The 19,234-nt window shown below is 39.2% G+C and overlaps 1 protein-coding gene across 2 annotated transcripts in view; it reads left to right on the forward strand.

Annotated features, from left to right (window-relative positions):
* Window positions 1–1,003: 1,003 nt before the first annotated feature.
* Window positions 1,004–19,234, forward strand: part of brinp1 (bone morphogenetic protein/retinoic acid inducible neural-specific 1) — a 186,328-nt gene continuing 168,097 nt past the window's right edge. For both annotated transcript variants that reach the window (XM_072692747.1, XM_072692753.1), the window contains exons 1-2: window positions 1,004–1,023; window positions 12,911–13,178. In XM_072692747.1, the coding sequence (XP_072548848.1) occupies window positions 12,961–13,178 (218 nt within the window). In that variant the 5' untranslated portion in view covers window positions 1,004–1,023; window positions 12,911–12,960. The remainder of the gene's footprint in view (window positions 1,024–12,910; window positions 13,179–19,234) is intronic.

Below are 19,234 nucleotides of genomic sequence, written 5' to 3' on the forward strand. Positions count from 1 at the left end.
TTTTTATTAAAATAATATAAAAATATATATTTTTTTAAACGTTACAACAAACCGACCAACAGAAATGGTCTAAAAGTTCTTTATTGTCCTGCTAAAACGTGGCTCGATCTCTGACCACTTCCTGAAGTGGTTTGAGTGACGGGTCTGTATCTGGTTTAAATGAGTCTTGGGTGTGTTTACACTTACACTTACATTCATGGCATTTAGCAGACGCTCTTATCCAGAGCGACTTACAAGATTACCTGTATTACAGAGGTGAGCCAACGTAGTATTAGGAGTCTTGCCCAAGGACTCCTAAGGGTGTAGCACAGCACAGTCACCCAAACCGGGTGAATAGCAAAGCAGTTTGGATAAGAGCATCTGCTAAATGCCTTAAATGTAAATGTATCCGATAGCAGAAATTCACAGAGGTTTCAAACCTTCGCCATGTTTACAAACTAGGCTTTTATCCCCCCCCAAAAAGTGAGGAAAGTTCAGTTTTCCATGATTTGTGGTCTTTTATATGCAGTAGCTGTTGGTGATATTTTGCTGAGATAGACATTGTGTCATGTGGAGATCTGCCTGAAATCCCTCAGCGAATGAATCAACACTGGAAGCGTGTATTCGGGTCCTCGAGGCGACGGGGCGGAATTTGTCTGATTCACTACCAGCGTGTGTCTTACGCGACGGGGGACGAGAGGAACATGAAGGGCGGCCGCAGGAAGCGAATGAGTGTTTATAGTGAAGTCTCTCTGCACGCGCAGACCCAGCATGCCAACGCCGCTCGGCGTTGTTGTTGGCGTCTGCACTTCACAGAGGCGGTTTATAGTCATTACCGCGCAAATAAGCAAAAGCGGTGGCTTCGTCTTCTCAGCCTGATTGCATTATCTGAGGGTTAGACCCTCGCTCTGAAGCGTCTGCAGAACAGCGGAGAACGGTTCTATTGATGCTGTCGATGCTTCAGGTTAATCTTCGCCCTCTTGTCTTTTGTTTAGAGCGTGACGTTTTACAGATTACACAAGAACAACAGGACTGCATGACGAGGTATGACTGCACGGCACCCACTGAGCCGTCAAACCAGCACCATGCTCTTCAGGCTCTTGGTGATCTTCATGCTCTTCATGCCTTATGACATTAAATAAATCACAACGGCACAGTTTTGCTTCAGATACACAAGCACATGGTCTATTTAGCTCTGTCTACCGCCTCCAGCAAAATATGGGCATCATAAGCTGTGCTTCTGTCATTGGTATTCACTGGTATTGGACTGGCTTGCTGGATAACTGAGAACTTCGCCCCTAGAAACCCCCTAGCCTTCTAACTGTTATGGACTATTGAAGACCACATAGGAGATCAAAAATGCACCTTCTTACCAATTATACGGCCAAAACAAGCTGGTCTGAGCTGAGTGCGGTGGTTTAAATGATTAACATTGTATATATATATATATATATATATATATATATATATATATATATATATATATATATCACTTATAATCCACCCGTCTTCTAATCTGCTTCTTCTAGGTCAAGGTTGCAAGTCAAGTCAAGTCAATCAAGTGGGTTTTATTGTCATTTCAACTACATACAGAGTGCAGTGGCTTAAAGGAAGGAATTTAATTATAAGAATTAATCAAATTCAAAAATATGTGTTAATTTTTAATCAAACTGAAATTCTTAGTATATTTTTAAACATACATATACAAATATATTTTATTGTATATATTTTATATATATATATATATATATATATATATATATATATATATATATATATATAGTCCTCTACACTCTTATGTTTGATTATTCAGTTTATTTTTTCCTGAAATGCTAAAATCCTCCTGATTTGAATTGATTTACCAATAAATTTAGTCAAGTTTGAAATTTTATTATATTTAGAATTGACCATCTTAAAGAATGGTTGTTGAATCTGACTTCTGACTGTTCTAGGCTGTTGAAGTCCACATAGGAGATCAAAAATGTACCTTCTTACCCTGTTAGTTCAGGTTCCTGATGTCATTAAGGGTTACATTACTTCTGTGGTTCTTCTACATGAAACCATAAATTGTTCTTCAGATTGAACGAAAAAATTGTGGATGGTTCTTAAAAGAGCCCTTGGCTCTCAAAAGCACCAAGAAGGGATCCAATATTGTTACAAGTCAACAAGAACTCTTTTTAGTACAGCATAGGGCCTATTCCAGGCCTATTTTTATGGATCGGGTATTGGCTATTTTAAGCCTGATCTATATAAATACGCCAGAGTGCGCCTTTCTGGAACACAGTGGTAAAAATAAAGGATCGGAACTGGATTTGGCTGAAATAACAATAGCCAATAACCAATTTGCGATACCCCATCTGCATCGATTCCAATCTGGATCTACTGAACCAGATCGGGACATCCCGATACTGTACTAAAAAGGACTGTTTGACTTCTAATGACATCAGAACCATTTTTGGTGCTATAGAGCGCTAAGGGTTCTTTAAAGAACCAACCTTTTTCTTCAATTAAAAAAAAAACACTTATGAGTTCAGACCATTCTTTGACTTGACATGGTTCTATATAGAAGAACCTTTGAAGAACCCTCATTTTTAAAGGCATAAGGTATGTAAAATCATGCTTAACATGATGAGGAACCTGAACTAACGAAATAAGGAACCCTTATGACTGTTTTCAACCCAGTCCAGTTCTGATCCTTTGTTTTTACCACTGTGTTCAAGCTAAGCACCCCATGGTGCCCCCTAGGCATCGTTCACAGATATGACATGGTAAAGAACAGCACAGTCCATTCTGAATCTGAATGGTCAGATACACTAACAGTGCATGTACTAAAAGCATATGTTTCTATGTTCCACTTTTGGTTCTTCTCTAAAGCCGTGGTTCTCAGGGACCCTCCACGTTTTTGCTCCAGCTCTATGTGGTCCAGGTTAACCATGAATCTTCTGATCTGAATGGTCAGGTACACTTACATGTACAAGATATGTTCTTTGGAACGGAAGAAGAAGCACTTTTGTGGTTATCAAGCAAAACCTCTGAATATTTGGTAGGTCTAGAGGAACATGTGCATCATGTAGGGGTCCGAAACCAACTGAAGATTGGTCTTTTGGTGTGACAAGCAGTGAGTTCCTCACAAATGTCATTGCTCTCCCGTTATTTATTCCTTTATTCTGTGGATCACGCAGGACGCTGCGAGGCACACAATTCTGAATAAGTCACAGCCGTGCTGAAAGAACACACTCCCGTCCTCCTCCTCCACCACCTCCTCCACCTCCTCCAGGATATAAATATTCTTATAGACGCTTGAGTAAATACACCACATACATCATGCAGAAGTATCATATTAGCCGTGCAGCATCAGCATCTCCACCTGAGGCTTTTCTGCTGCCTCTGTAATGCCATTTCCCCGTCCTATAGAACCCACTGGTGTTGATAGTGCTCAGTAAGCTCCATGGCCCAAATTCATACATACTCCAACTCCAGAGCTGGAAACTGCTCAGATGAAGGAATTATACAGCCAAAACAAGCTGGTCAGAGCTGAGTGCGGTGGTGAGCTGAATGATTTTCTAATGTTTAAATGATTATCATTATATATATATATATATATATATATATATATATATATATATATATATATATATATATAATTCATCCGTCTTCTAATCTGCTTCTTCTAGGTCAAGGTTGCAGTGAGTCAGAAGCCTACTCAAAATCCTTGGCCACAGGGAAGGAATATAGTTATCATACTTTATACAATTCTAAAATATGTATTAATTCTTTAATCAAACTGAAATTCTCTTTATATTTAAGAATTTATTATATGTTATATTTTTATATATAAAATATATTATTATATAACATAAATATACAAATATATTTTATTTATATAAATATTATATATCTATATATATAAATATATATATTGAAATGTATTATATTTAGAATTAGCCATCTAAATTAATCGTTATTAAATCAAATGGTGCTAGAATTTAGATTTAGAGAGTTCATGTTGCACTGAATTGTTTCTGAATGCATCTGTGGTGAAACTTCCCTTCATTTACTGAATCATTTCCTAAAGAACTATAATCAAAACATGTGAGAGAATCAAATCAAGGTGAAATGTTCAAGAATGGGAATCAACTTGATTCATGGTGACATTTTTTATTTCATGTTACATTGAATCATCCCTTTAAGAATAAGAACTGATTTGCGATGACATTTGATATTTCATTTGATATTTCATTATGAATCATTTCCTAAAGATCTAGAATTAACTTGATTCAAGGTGAAATTTTACAGTGAATCATTTTCTCAAGCATGGTGAAATTTTAAAAGTTTGTGTTGCCTTAAGGTTTTTCCTAAAGAATCAGAATCAACTTGATTCAAGATTTCATGTTACATTGAATCATTTCCTCAATAATAAGAATCCAGCTGATTTGCAATGAAATGTGATATTTCATGTTGCATTATGAATCATTTCCTGAAAAATTAGAATCAACTTGATTCGTGGTGAAATGTTAGATTTAATGTTGTGTTGAATCATTCTCTAAAGAATTAGAATCAAGTTGATTCATGGTGAAAATCTGGAAGTTTGCCTTGAATTGTTTCCTATAGAATCAGAATCAAACTGATTCATAGTGAAAATTTTGATTTTATGATGTATTGAATCGTTTCCTAAAGAATCGGTGTAAGCTCAGAGATTTACACCCCTACAGCCGGCTGCAGTGGGAAGTGCAGTGTGTTGCTGAATGCTACAGTGAAGCCCCTCAGGCAAGCAATCAAACCTGAATAGCTCCAATAAAGACGTGCAGTTGGAGAGAGTGTGTTGTTACTGGCTGGAAGTTCCTCTGGGGGATTACAATGATGTCATTCTGAGATGATGACTGCAGTGATTGCTCTGTGTATGTGTGTGTATGTGTGTTTGTGGCAGCTTGAGGAACCACGCTTGAGAGCGATCTCATTAGCGTTAGCTGTGGAAAGGCCATGGGTTCACTCAGGGTTACCTCATGGACACACTGTCCTTCTGAAATGAATCATTCTGAACATGTGAAGCTTTATGAAGTCTGGAATGAGAAGAAATTAGCTTAATAACTTCTCCAGGCTATGCAGTCTTCATCACTGGAGCTGTGATTGGTCAGGACACTCAGAACTACATCTAATCTCCAGCCCTAGTGGTTCCTCACGCTCCAGGGCACATTTGAGCAAGTAAAGTCTCAGAGTTTCTGGATCTGGCCTGTTTCTTTACTATCGGCTAGTAGCCTGACCTTGTAGCCTCATTCGTCCTGACCAGGCCGCTGCTTTAGGAGCACATGATTTAAGGTCATTCACATTACAAGAGCAATATTTATGACCACAGGCACTTTATCAGTGTTGGCGCACACATGCAATCACGGCAAACATGGTCAGCAGTCGTGTATAAGAAAGTGCTTACACACCAGAACACAATAAAGGGCCCATATCTTACTATTTTGCTGACTTATGTGTTGACATGTGAATGTCATCATTCATATTTACATTTACATAAAACATACATACATTTTTTTACTTTTTAATTTTATTTTATTTTTTGCAGCTTAGCTTCCATTTAAGGGTGACTTTCTAAAAAGTCATATATATATTTGCATTTTTTAAATATTACTCTGTATATATATATATATATATATATATATATATATATATATGTTTTTTGTTTATTAGTTTTTTTTACTTTTTTTTGACAGTTTTTACTTTTTTTTTTATTAGCTTAGCATTATAGACTTAATATTTTTTAAAGGTGAAATTTTGACAGTTTGTGTTGCCTTGAAGTTTTTCCTAGGGAATCAGAATCAACTTGATTCAAGATTTCATGTTACATTGAATCATTTCCTCAATAATAAGAATCCAGCTGATTTGCAATGAAATTTGATATTTCATGTTGCATTATGAATCATTTCCTGAAAAATTTGAATCAACTCGATTCATGGTGAAATGTTAGATTTCATGTTGTGTTGAATTAGAATCAAGTTGATTCGTGGTGAAAATCTGTAAGTTTGTGTTGCCTTGCATTGTTTCCTAAAGAATCAGAATCAAACTGATTCATAGTGAAAGTTTGGATTTTATGATGTATTGAATCGTTTCCTGCAGAATCAGAATCACCAGAAAAAGTCATCATTCATATTTGCATTTTTAAATATTTCTATCTCTACTTCTATCTATTTACATTTTTATTCTATTATTTATTTATTTATTTTTTGCAACTTATCTTTCATTTAAGGGTGACTTTCTAAAAAGTCATCACATATTTACATATTTAAATATTTCTCTGTATATATACTTTTTTTTGACAGCTTTTATATTATTTATTTACTTTATTTTATTTTTTCAGCTTAGCTTCCTTTCTAGTATTTTATTATTCTAGACTTAATATTTTCTCTGTTCTGATGTTTTTTGGGTTATTTACCGGAACAAAGCAGTACAAGCTGAATTTCAGTGTGAATGGGCGGGGCTAAACTGTGGCAGGCTTAAATTAGAAAGTCCCAAAAACAGCAAATTCAAACCGGCTATTTTATTATTTTCTGTAATTTTTCTAGTAGTAAAGTAGTATTTCTACTTTTTGGGATGAAGCAGACTGTGTTAGTGGTTGTATTACTGTCCCTTTAAGACTTTATACAATTTATGTAAATGTATTTTGTGACATATGGAATTTTTAAGCTTAGCTTCCATTTAAGATTTTATATATATATATATATTCACTTAATTTCAGTGTAAATGGGTGGGGCCAGACTATTCCAGGCTAAATCAGGCTCTGTGTCGGCCCAACAGTGGCAGCTTGCTGAGCCCGGGTATCGAACCCACAACCCTGAGGTTATTTGACCAACTTAAAGGTCTTGCATACTCTGATTTTTTACAAATGTGGTTATTAACATCAAATGTGGTTCTCCTATAGCATCGCTCAAAGAGTATCAGTTTTGAAAAATGTCCTGTACAGATGGAGGAAAGCTCCTGATACGGCCCTTTAAAGCAGTCCAATCACCAGGCTGAAACAAAGGCCGCTCGCCTCCCTCTTCCCGTCTCTCTTTCAATTAAATGATGCATTGTTACGTTCTGACAGCAACCTCAAATTAGTCGGAACTAATTATCTTAAAGGCCTCCTCATTAGGTTCCTTTACGGCGGATTTGTCATAGGCGTCATGGCACGGACGCCTGCAGTGAGCCTGCCTGTCTGGCCTGGAAATCTTTATTCATTAAACCATCGCAGGCAACCTGACGGAGCGCTCGTTATGCCGGCGTCTGCGCAGGTCACGCTTACCTACATTACACCGTGCTGTAATACACACATGTTTAAATGTCTGGTGATGGCGTGCGGGGTGGCGCAGCGAAAGGCCAGCATGGAAATCAGCCCTTGAGTCTTTCTTCAACCCCCCCCCTCCCCTCAAATGTGTCATTATTTATGAGCTGCGTTTTTATTATGCAACCAGATGTATAATTTATATCATTCTGCGTGATTATGTATTATTCATGATGTTTGCTTTTTCAAAAGGCTGCTCAGGTCGCTTTTACACTCTAAATATACTGTACGGCTGCTGGTTACAGAGACTGGGATAACAGTGGGGGGATAAGGACGAACATGTAGAGGAATGTAGTGGTTACAGCAGGGCCCTTTCAGGACTACCTGTTGTACTGGGGCACACAGAGAATTTAGAGGGGCGTATCTGTACCCCTCTACTTACCTAATAACACTACTAGTTATGATTATCATGATGATGATGATTATTATTATTATTATTGTTATTATTATTATTACTGTCATATTACTGCCTCATATATTATTAAGGTTATTTTTATTAGTAGTAGTATTCATATTATTAGTATTAGTATTATTATTATTGTTATATTACTGTCTCATGCATTTATTATTATTATTATTATTATTATTATTATTGCATTTGTTATTATTTATTTATGCATTTATTATTATTATTATTATTATTATTGTCATATTACTGCCTCATATATTATTCTTATTCTTATTCTAATTCTTCTTATTATTATTATTGCATTTGTTATTATTTATTTATGCATTTATTATTATTATTATTATTATTATTACTGTCATATTACTGCCTCATATATTATTAAGATTATTATTATTAGTAGTAGTATTTGTATTATTAGTATTAGTATTATTATTACTGTTATATTACTGTCTCATGCATTTATTGTTATTATTATTATTGTATTTGCTATTTATGCATTTATTATTTATTTATGCATTTATTATTATTATTATTATTATTATTATTATTATTATGTCATATTACTTTGCACCCACCTCCTCATTTTCTTCCTTAACTCACCAATGAGGGGCCTGTCTTCATGCCCTGACCACAGGGAAGCAGACTTGGACTCCAAGCCAAAGAGTCAGAGTCCAGGTATTTTTGGCTTGGAGTCCTGGTTGGCGGTGGTCTGCATGAGAAGCCGGACCACCCTTTGGTGTGGTGAGTGATGTAAGAACTGGAGGAGATGGGGTGGAGGTGGATGCAGCATTTGTCCGACACAGAGTTGAACTGAAAAGCAGGGTTATATAAGGGGCTTGAGGGTCAGGCACTTCCACTCGCTGGCCACTTTATTAGAAACACCTACTTTGTTCTCCACTCGCTGGCCACTTTATTAGAAACACCTACTTTGTTCTCCACTCTCTGGCTACTGCATTAGAAACACCAACCTTGTGCTTCCACACACTGGCCACTTTATTAGAAACACCTAACTTCCTACCTTGTGTTTCCACTCACTGGCCACTTTATTAGAAACACCACCCTTCCTACCTTGTGCTTGCACTCACTGGCCACTTTATTAGAAACACCACCCTTCCTACCTTGTGTTTCCACTCACTGGCCACTTTATTAGAAACACCTTGTTTATGCTTCCCCTCACTGGCCACTTTATTAGAAACACCTATATTGTGCTTCTGATCACTGGCCACTTTATTAGAAACACCACCCTGGTACTTCCACACACTGGTAACTTTATTAGAAACCCTTACCTTGTGTTTTCACTCACTGGCCACTTTATTAGAAACACCTACCTTCCTACCTTGTGCTTCCACTCACTGGACACTTTATTAGAAACACCTCCCATGTGCTTTTGGTGATTGCTACATGCAAATGAGCCCTCCTCTGGTTGGCTGCCCTGTTAAAAAAGCAGTTCAGGATGAAACATAGGTAACTTATGACCTCATCATTTATGGGCGGGGCTAAAGTGTTCAGTACACAGGATGTCAGTGTGTCGTGTGTTGTGTTTCTGGCCTACGTGGACTCAAGGTTTGACAGTGGTCTACGGTGGGTGTGTGTTTTCCTGGAATCGGCCCTTTAATGCACACTGATGATGATGATGATGAAGATGGCCCTGATGTGTAATGGTGTGTGGTTCTTCTTGGTATTTCATGTCTTTTCATGCTTGCAGTCCTGAGTGGGTCTCGGTAATCAAAGAGCATTTCTCAGAATACCATAAAAGCTCTTGTACTGTTGTTTCTGCAGCCTTGGTTACTGTCGCCGTCTCGTGTAATAATGTTGTGTGAAGGGCTGAGATTTCGCCATGCAATACAGTGAATACGGCGGCACAGAGCCGGGCCTTCCGTAGCTTCGGGGAAAAGTTGTTAAGCTTAATTACAGCTGAAATGGCTTTCTTATCAGGGAGCATAGACACGACTCCGCTGGCTAAGAGATAATAAAAGAGTGGTAGTGACACATGTTAGGATGAGCACATTTAGCTCCTTTTAATAGAGAGAAAGGCCCGGGCTTGTCGAGCCCAGTCTCCGCCGCCTGGTGCTAACACACCACCTCGGCATCGGGAGGATGGCGGCGGCACGCTGAGCCATTTTAACCTGATCTGGGGTCGAGTTATCAGGGCTAAATTCTGTATCTCAGTGGTTTGTGCTTCAGTATAGCAGCACACACATTATACTGGCCTGTGTACCAACTGGCCACTTTATCAGAAACATCTCCCATGTGGCTCTGCCTCTGCTGGTGGGCAGTTAGAGATTCTAGGCCATCAGCTCGACTTTAAGAGGCTGAAAGTAAGATTAGAAGTCAGCCAACCTGTGCTTCCACTCAGTGGCCACTTTATTAGAAACACCCACCTTTGTATCTTCTTGGATTACATTTGAACTTCGACTCACTGGCCACTTTATTGGAAACATCTACCTTGTGCTTCCACTCTTTGGCCACTTTATTAGAAACACCTACCTTTGTACTTCCGCTTACTGGCCACTTTATCTGAAACACCTACCTTGTGCTTCCACCCCTTGGCCACTTTATTAGAAACATCTACCCTGTGCTTCCACCCCTTGGCCACTTTATTAGAAACACCTACCTTGTGCTTCCACCCCTTGGCCACTTTATTAGAAATATCTACCCTGTGCTTCCACCCCTTGGCCACTTTATTAGAAACACCTACCTTTGTACTTCCGCTTACTGGCCACTTTATCTGAAACACCTACCTTGTGCTTCCACCCCTTGGCCACTTTATTAGAAACAACTACCCTGTGCTTCCACCCCTTGGCCACTTTATTAGAAATATCTACCCTATGCTTCCACTCTTTGGCCACTTTATTAGAAACACCTACCCTGTGCTTCCACTCTTTGGCCACTTTATAAGAAACATCTAACTTGTGCTTCATCTACCTTGTGCTTCCACTCTTTGGCCACTTTATTAGAAACACCTACCTTGTGCTTCCACCCCTTTGCCACTTTATTAGAAACACCTACCTTGTGCTTCCACCCCTTTGTCACTTTATTAGAAACACCTACCCTGTGCTTCCACTCTTTGGCCACTTTATAAGAAACATCTAACTTGTGCTTCATCTACCTTGTGCTTCCACTCTTTGGCCACTTTATTAGAAACACCTACCTTGTGCTTCCACCCCTTTGCCACTTTATTAGAAACACCTACCTTGTGCTTCCACCCCTTTGTCACTTTATTAGAAACACCTACCTTGTGCTGGATGCAGGCCCTTTGTCAGTCCTTCACTGTTAATGGCATAGTGAAACGTTTTCTAGACCCCAGAATCGAACCCTGTGTGACACCACAAAATATGCTAATCTTCATATTAGTTTCCACAGCAACAGGGGTTAACTTTATGCCTTTTTTGGAAACCAGGGGTGCCCATATTTTTGCATGCCACTGACAGCTAGAATACTACATAACACATAACATTTAAGCAGAGCCGTGTAGCTGCGTCCGACTCTATAACCGAAACCACAGCACCCACAGAGATGTTCGAGCGAGCCCCTGCCTTAGTGCTGTTCGCTTCGTCCGAGCATTCTGCCGCTCTGCCGTTCGTTACTGCACATCTCAATTCATATGTGGTATCCACACGCCGAGCCTAATTGCTCGAGCGGATCAGATGCGATAAATTCATGTGCCGATACACGCCCGGTGTTAATTAGGCTCCAGGAGACGGCTCCCCGAACTCCTCCACAAACTTCATGTCACAACATGTCATAAAGCAGCCTCTTAACCTTGTCTGAACTTATCATGCCACCAATTAGTCTGAATAAAGTGAAGGCCGCACATCCCCGCTTGTAATCCGCTCTCGTCTGTGAAAAGGGCAGTTGGGTCTTGTTAGTATGGAGCTCCGCGAGCTAAGCCGGGCAACCGCCTGCAACCCGGAGTAGCTCGGAGTAGCTGTATTTGTTTTAGCATGCTTTTCTTTTACTGCTAATTCTATATATTTACATATACATATACATACAGCACTGTGCAGAGGTTTCAGACCCCTAATCACATTATGTAAACCCCTGTCTCTCAGCAGTGAGAGAGTTTCTGCTGCAGAAGCTCCATTAGATCTCATCAGATCAGATAAAGCAGGTGAACATGAATCCATTAAATGAAGAAACAAGAGCTTCTCATTCTGAAGAAAGAAAGTAGTGAGATCTTGTCGGTGAGCTAGTCTGAAGAACAGAGCTCGGTTCCTCCAGGGTTCTCCTGGACGCCCCCCAGTCCAGCCAGCACAGCGTGGCACAGATTTACCATCATTAAGCCCTGATTTACCACCAAACCAGGTGTTGATCTGAGGAGAACTCTAAATAATACTAGACTCCATGAGGAGAACTTTGAGAGGAGGTGTTCTAATGATGAACACAGTGATGGAGAACCACCACCACCACTTTCTGTAGGACTGTTATTATTAGTGTTTATTCTAATATCAGTGGTTTGCTGCTAATTATCATAGGATGCAATTTGTTGAAGTTATAAGGAAGGTTTTAGCCCCACCCGTGATTTTTTTTTTTCCAGAGCGACTTTGCTGTTTATTCAAGAAGAACCTCAGCTGGTCTGAATAGACTATAAATTCAAAGATCCTCTAATCTTAGACTCTACTAAACACAAAAAGTCAACATGGAGACCATAATTCTCTTCTCTTCACCCAAGTACTCTCAGAAGAGGAGGGTCTTCAGTCTCTCCAGTTTGAAGACTGAACTTTGGACTCTTCCACTCTCTGGCCACTTTATTAGAAACACCTACCTCGTGCTGGATGCAGGCCCACTCTTCAGTCCTTCACTGTTAATGGCATAATGAAACGTTTTCTAGACCCCAGAATCGAACCCTGTGGGACGCCACAAAATATGCTAATCTTCATATTAGTTTCCGCAGCAACAGGGGTTAACTTTGCCTAACTATGCCTTTTTTGGAAACCAGGGGTGCCCATACTTTTGCACGCCACTGACAGCTACAATACTACATAACACATAACACTTAAGCAGAGCCGTGTAGCTGCGTCCGACTCTATAACCGAAACCACAGCACCCACAGCGACTCTGCCGTTCGGACACCTAGGGGACGTTCATTCGTTCCATCACTTCGGTGCAGGACAGTGAAAAGTCTGGACTATACTGTGGACATCATGGCTTGACTAATATCTCTCTCTCTCTCTCTCTCTCTATCTCTCTCTCTCCAGGTCTCCATAGAATGGAGCGAGAATGAACAGAGAGCGGCTGAAGGAAAAGCATGAACTGGAGGGTCATTGAGGTCACTTGCTTCCTGTTTATATGGGACCATATAACAGTTCAGTCTTCCCGCCAAGACCCCTCGGCCAACGAGCAGCATGTCACCAAGCAGTTTGACTGGCTCATCTCCGACCGCGGCCCTTTCCACCACTCGAAGGGCTACCTCTCCTTCGTGGAAAGATTCCGCCAAGGATTTACGACCCGATATAAAATTTATAGGTAAGTGCGGCCTGGGCTCTTTTTTTTTAAAGGCACTGTTGATTGCGGCAGGACGGGAAGATCGGCGCCGTTTTTCTGGCTCTGCTTCTGCTTATATCCTCTTATATCTGGGGTTCTCTGTGAGTCTGAGAGGCTGAGAAAAAGAGAACGTCAGCACTTTTTAATTTGTCGAATCTTCTGTTGATGTATCAACAGAAAGGTGGGAGGAGCATCCTTTAGGACATAATTAAGACCTAATCACCTTATTTACAGTAGAAGCTCCATTAGATCTCATCAGATCAGATAAAGCAGGTGAACATAAATCCAGTAAAAAGGAGAAACAAGAGCTTCTCATTCTGAAGAAAGAAAGTAGTGAGATCTTGTCGGTGAGCTAGTCTGAAGAACAGAGCTCGGTTCCTCCAGGGTTCTCTTGGACGCCCCCCCCCCCCCCCAGTCCAGCCAGCACAGCATGGAGGATGTGTTCACCTCCATTAGCAGCAGCAGCAGCAGCTCACCTGATTTACCATCATTAAGCCCTGATTTACCACCAAACCAGGTGTTGATCTGAGGAGAACTCTAAATAATACTAGACTCCATGAGAGAGGAGAACTTTGAGAGGAGATGTTCTAATGATGAACCACCACTCTTATTAGTGTTAATTGTAATATCAGTGATTTACTGAGCAGATAAACGCTGTATAAATATACACCCCATTCTCATTGGAGGTCTAATTCAACATATTAGCTTAGTCTTAGTCTTAGTCTTACAGTCTGATCTAAATTTGAAGGCGTCCAGGTTGTTTGTTCCTTTTTTGGATTTTATCTTTTAAAATCTTTTGTACGAATATAAAAACAGGTATATTTTGAGATATAAAATGCTTACAGGAGCCGTTCCCCCCTAACTCTGAAGCTTTTATCAGCTTATAGGAGTGCAGCGAGCTCCACAGTGTTAGGATAGACCTTATTTTTCTCTTCATTTAAGAAAGAGCACTCCTTCCACTCTTATCAGCACTCCCACTGCTTTTTACACCTCCTTTGTACATCCTTCCTACAAAATAATAAGCAGCAGCACTACAACAAGTCCTGGCCAATATATGGTTGTTCAGGCTTTCCAGCAGGAAAGTGGATCACAGGTCTGATTCTATCTCAGGTCCAACCCCCATTTTTATTTTTTCTGCACACGAGGCAGAAGTTTGCCACAGCAAGAAATATGGTGATCAGCAGTTATTGGAAAGCAGCTCGAGGAGGCGCGAGGAGCCGGATTGAGAAGTGGCCCGACTAAGCCGAAATCAAAGCAGAACAGAGCAGATTTGCGCTGCAGAAATAGCTCACAATGCGAGCACACATAGGGGTATTATATGCGTCGAGTATTAGGTGCTAGCCATCAGCTTTAATGAAACGCTCCTATAATGAAATGCTCTTAATGAAGCGCTCTCGCTGGCGGATTAGCACGTCTGCACTTCTGCCTTTTCTCCTCATGTAGGCTAATGTTCGCCAGTAGTAGCGGGACGTTCGAGTGAGTTGTTAAGGTGTATGTTTGGGAGATTTTGGAGCATTTTTATGTTATTATTCATTTATTTATATAGTTATTTATTCATTTTAGACTTTTTTGTGTAATCTGGACACCAGAGATGGCAGCTTTCTTGATTAATACTTTCAAAGTATTTATCAAATGATAAATTCTGTATTATTATTTTTTCTATGTTCCAAATGTTTCTATTTTATTATGTTCCACAAATAGTCATCAAATATTTTTCCAATCTTTTTTCATCCCTTTGGAATTAAGCTTTTATGTACAATAAATTGTACATTTATTTACATTTACATTTTTGTTTACAACTAACAATACAACTGTATTTAAGATATTTATTTATTTTAATATATTTATATTTGACTTTTACTGGAATAAAAAAAAAAACGTTTATTTAAAGCTAGAATTATCAATACATTTTTAACCAAAAACTTTATTCTTTTTTCCAACCTCTCTTTAACTTTTAGACTTACACATTTATGTACATTAATTGAAATGTTTAAAACTTTACATTTGTGTGAATTTGAATTATTTATTTATGTTTATATAAGTGTAGTTACATTTTTAATTAATTTTAATATATTTATATTTGATATTCTATGTAATTTTCAATGTATTCAAACATTTACATGTATATTTACTTATTTATATTTATTCAAACTTTTCTTTACCAAAAACAGCCATTTTCCCATCCTCTCTTTATCCCTTAAAATGAAACATTTATGAACATTATTTTAAATGTGTTTACATTTTACTTGCATTTAAATGTAATTATCTATTTACATGTATTTAACTGTATTTACATTTGATATGTACATAAATTATATTTAAACAATTAGAAATATCTATTTACATTTATTTCAATATAAATATATATTTAATATTTAATAAATCATTTTCCACAGTAATTTTAATTTCATTCTCTGTAACTATTGCAGTGCATCCAGCAATAAAGGTAGCATAGGCACTCTATAATACCATGTATTATACTATCTATTAAATAATCTAGCTCACAGAAAGCTCACATTCTCCATGCAACATATACAAGTGCAGCTCACCTACTTCTCTGGATTGGGAGGGGCAGATTTATTGGGTTTGAGTGGGTAAAGCTACTCTACACACCTGGCTGCCTTCAAATATTGAGTTCACTGGCCCTCTAATAGTAAGTTAACAGAAGAGTAATCACTGGTGTAACTTATTATGCAAAGTTCAGTCAAATCTCATTTTTTGCTGCAGCCAGTTTGAGTGTTTTTTTTAAGTATATGTAAAAAAACAAAAACACCCAAACATTGTTACATTGCATGCTTTCCAATCCACTCTAAAGACCTCCACCATCCCACTGCGGAACAATGGCCAGTGCCTCTCTTTTGTGAAGCATATCGCTACACTTGGCAAGTCGTAACTTCAAAACAGGCCCTTAAGTTAATGGGATAAAAAAGCCAGTGTAGAGGAAAAGCTGCAGACACACAAAGGCAGCCCGCATTGCTGGCTTTGTCTCCGAGCATCTGCAGTGCATTAAAGGATAAAAATCGTGACTGGGCATCCGACTGGCGTAATGGTTTTAATCTCTGAACCGAGAAGGCCTGTTCTACCTTGCGTGCCGGATTAGCCGATGCCAGGTGTGTGGGGTGGGTTTGGGTGGGGGGGGGGGGGGGGGGGTTGTAGTGGTCAGAACGCGTTGCCCTGTGCTTGTGACGTTTGTTTGTTCGTTTGCAATTAAAGAGACAATTTAAAGAGTCAAAAGCTAATTGTGGCTGTAGGCATTGTGCTCTAGTCTACAACGCTGCTTCCATATGGATGTGCTATAGATCTTGCTTGTGTGGATACTGCTACATGTTTTACAGCTGTGGAATAGACAGATTAATAGACACTGTTGGTCTACAAGTATCCATGCAACCTTTCTAAATAATGAGTTTGGCTACTTTATGGCATGGAATTGCACAATTGGTATGATCTCCATAGAAAAGCTCTGATCAGTAGAACGAGATGTTGTGGAGCAGTTGTGAACAAATGAGATCCCTGTACTACACTGTTAAAAGTGTCAGATCTTTGAGGAACTTTTAGGGGTGAAACTGTGGAGGAACCTCTGAAGGTGCTAACCTTTTTCTTCTAAAAACCTTTTCTAGAAAGTTCCTCAAAGCACCGTACGAGGTTCCTCCACAGTGTGAAATTGAAGAACCTCCAAAAGAAATTCTTAGGAGCCTGAGTTTGTAAGCCCCTCCTACAGACACCAGCTGTCAATTTGAGGTCAGAAAGACGTTGGACAGATGTTAAAAGAGTAAGATTTTAGTTCACAGTAAAAATTTGGTTGACGTCAACTCCAACTCCAACATCAGACAGATATAGAATTGCTAACATCATCGGAACATTAACATTATGATGTTTAGCAGACGTTGGTGTAGCAGGCTAAATGGTGCGATTCTGGCATGAGATGTTTGGAAGATGTTGGATTTTGGTTACTTAACACCAAGAATTAAAACCAACAACATATTAACGTTGATGTTGAACATGAAGTCCAGGTTGACACCAACAGCTAACGTTGGCTGGCAGACGTTGGTTTTTGGTCTTCATACTTTACTAGTAAATGTCTGTTTTCAACATGAATATGGCATTGGCATGAGATGTTTGGAAGATGTTGGATTGTTATTGCTTACCATCACAACATGGGGAAAAAATCCATGTTTAATGATGTTAGAATTTCATGCAGTGTGGATGTCATTTAGCAGCTGTTGGGTTTTGACTGTGGCATGAGATGTTTGGAAGATGTTGGATTTTGGTTACTTAACACCACAACATGAAAATACACTATTAATGTTCTACATGGCTAGAATTTCTAACACCGTGTGGTGTTTAACTTTATGACGTTTAGTAGACGTTGGGCTTTGGTCTTCATACCTCACAACCAAATATAATTGTTCTATGCCGACATGACATAGGCATGTGTTGTTCTGAAGATGTTGTATTTTGGTCAATTAACAAAATATCAACATCTAAAGATGTTTGAATTTCCCATTGTGTGGACATTAATATTATGTCATTTAGCAGACACTGGGCTTTGGTCTTCATACCTCTTGAAAAAATGGTGTTGTTCTGTTCCAACATGACTTTAGCATGAAATGTTTGGAAAATGTTGGATTTTGGTTACTCAACACCGCCACTTAAAAAAAGCAATAATGTGTCAACGTCTAATGATGTTAGAATTTCATGTTGAGTAGAAGTTAAGTTTTGGTCTTCAAACCTTACGACTGAATGCCATTGTTCCATGCCAACATGCCATTGGCATGAGATGTTTGGAAGGTGTTGGATTTGGATTACTTGACATCACCTTAACATCAGCATAACAGCTGTCGTCAATATTCTACGTCAAATCGACATTGGCATTAGATGTTGTCCTGACGTTGAATTTTGATTATTTGACATTCAACCAGGTATCAACATCAGCTCATTTCCAGCTCCCATTGGGCTGTGGACATCGGGCATTGGGCTGTGGAGCAGTGGAACTGCATCCTCTGGAGTGATGGAGGTCAATCCAACACCACTGGGATGAGCCGGACTACCAAAGCTAATCATCCAACATCAGTACCTGACCACACCGAGGCTCCAAAATCTACTCAAAAAAGCCATCCCAGCAGCTGGCAGCTGTGGTCCTTGCAAAATAACCTACGGTGATCATTGCTTCAATGCACTGAAGCTTCTTTTAGGGCCGTGACTGCTCAGAGAAAAGGACTGTGGTAAACATGATATTTTAGCATTCTGAATAGTTATGCTCCCACAAAGCAAATGCGCATTCATTACATTAATATTCACACCTACGTGTCACAGCGTCCACAGCACAGAACTGGGAGCGGGTATTTTTTTTTTTTGCAACTTGAAAGGGGTGGAGGGTGTGTACAGGGAGAAGGAAGGGAGCTGGCCTGAATAGAAAAGAGAATAAAAGCCCAAAAGTGAGGGAAATGGAAGCTGTTCACAAAAGACCCAGAGAAATATTCCCGCAAGCTGCTCTTATAGTGCTACGGAGCTGGAGACGGCCGAAAACTAGGACAATCTCCACCTGTATCGCTGAGAACTATAACATTTATATCTGTGCACTCTTAAAAAGGGGGGTTCTTCATGGGTTCTTTACTAAAGGCAGTGGTTCTGTGTATAACGTAACAAAAAGAACCTGGTTAAACCACTATTTTCTACGACTGTAGACTCTCTTTCTAAAAGTTGACCCATGCATTCATACAGCTTGTGTGATCCCCATAGAAAAGGCTCTGAACAGTCGATCTGGAGAAGCTCTGGAGAAGTTGTAAACCAACAAGCCTAAGAACCCTCTTAATGTGCTTTAAGGAACCTTCAATTAACCTTTTTTTTTAAATCTGAAAACCTTTTCTTGAAGGTTCCTCCAGGAACATATACATTGAACAGTGTAGAAGGGTATTCGGCCCCCAGCTCTGGACTATCCATCCAAAACATCACTTCCATCTACCAACCATGATGAGATAAACACAGTTTGACCTATGTTTATCTCATCTACCATCTACTAATACCAGCCTGCTTTCAGC

The sequence above is a fragment of the Salminus brasiliensis genome, chromosome 1 (assembly GCF_030463535.1).
Source record: "Salminus brasiliensis chromosome 1, fSalBra1.hap2, whole genome shotgun sequence".
In the NCBI taxonomy this organism is placed as follows: domain Eukaryota; kingdom Metazoa; phylum Chordata; class Actinopteri; order Characiformes; family Bryconidae; genus Salminus; species Salminus brasiliensis.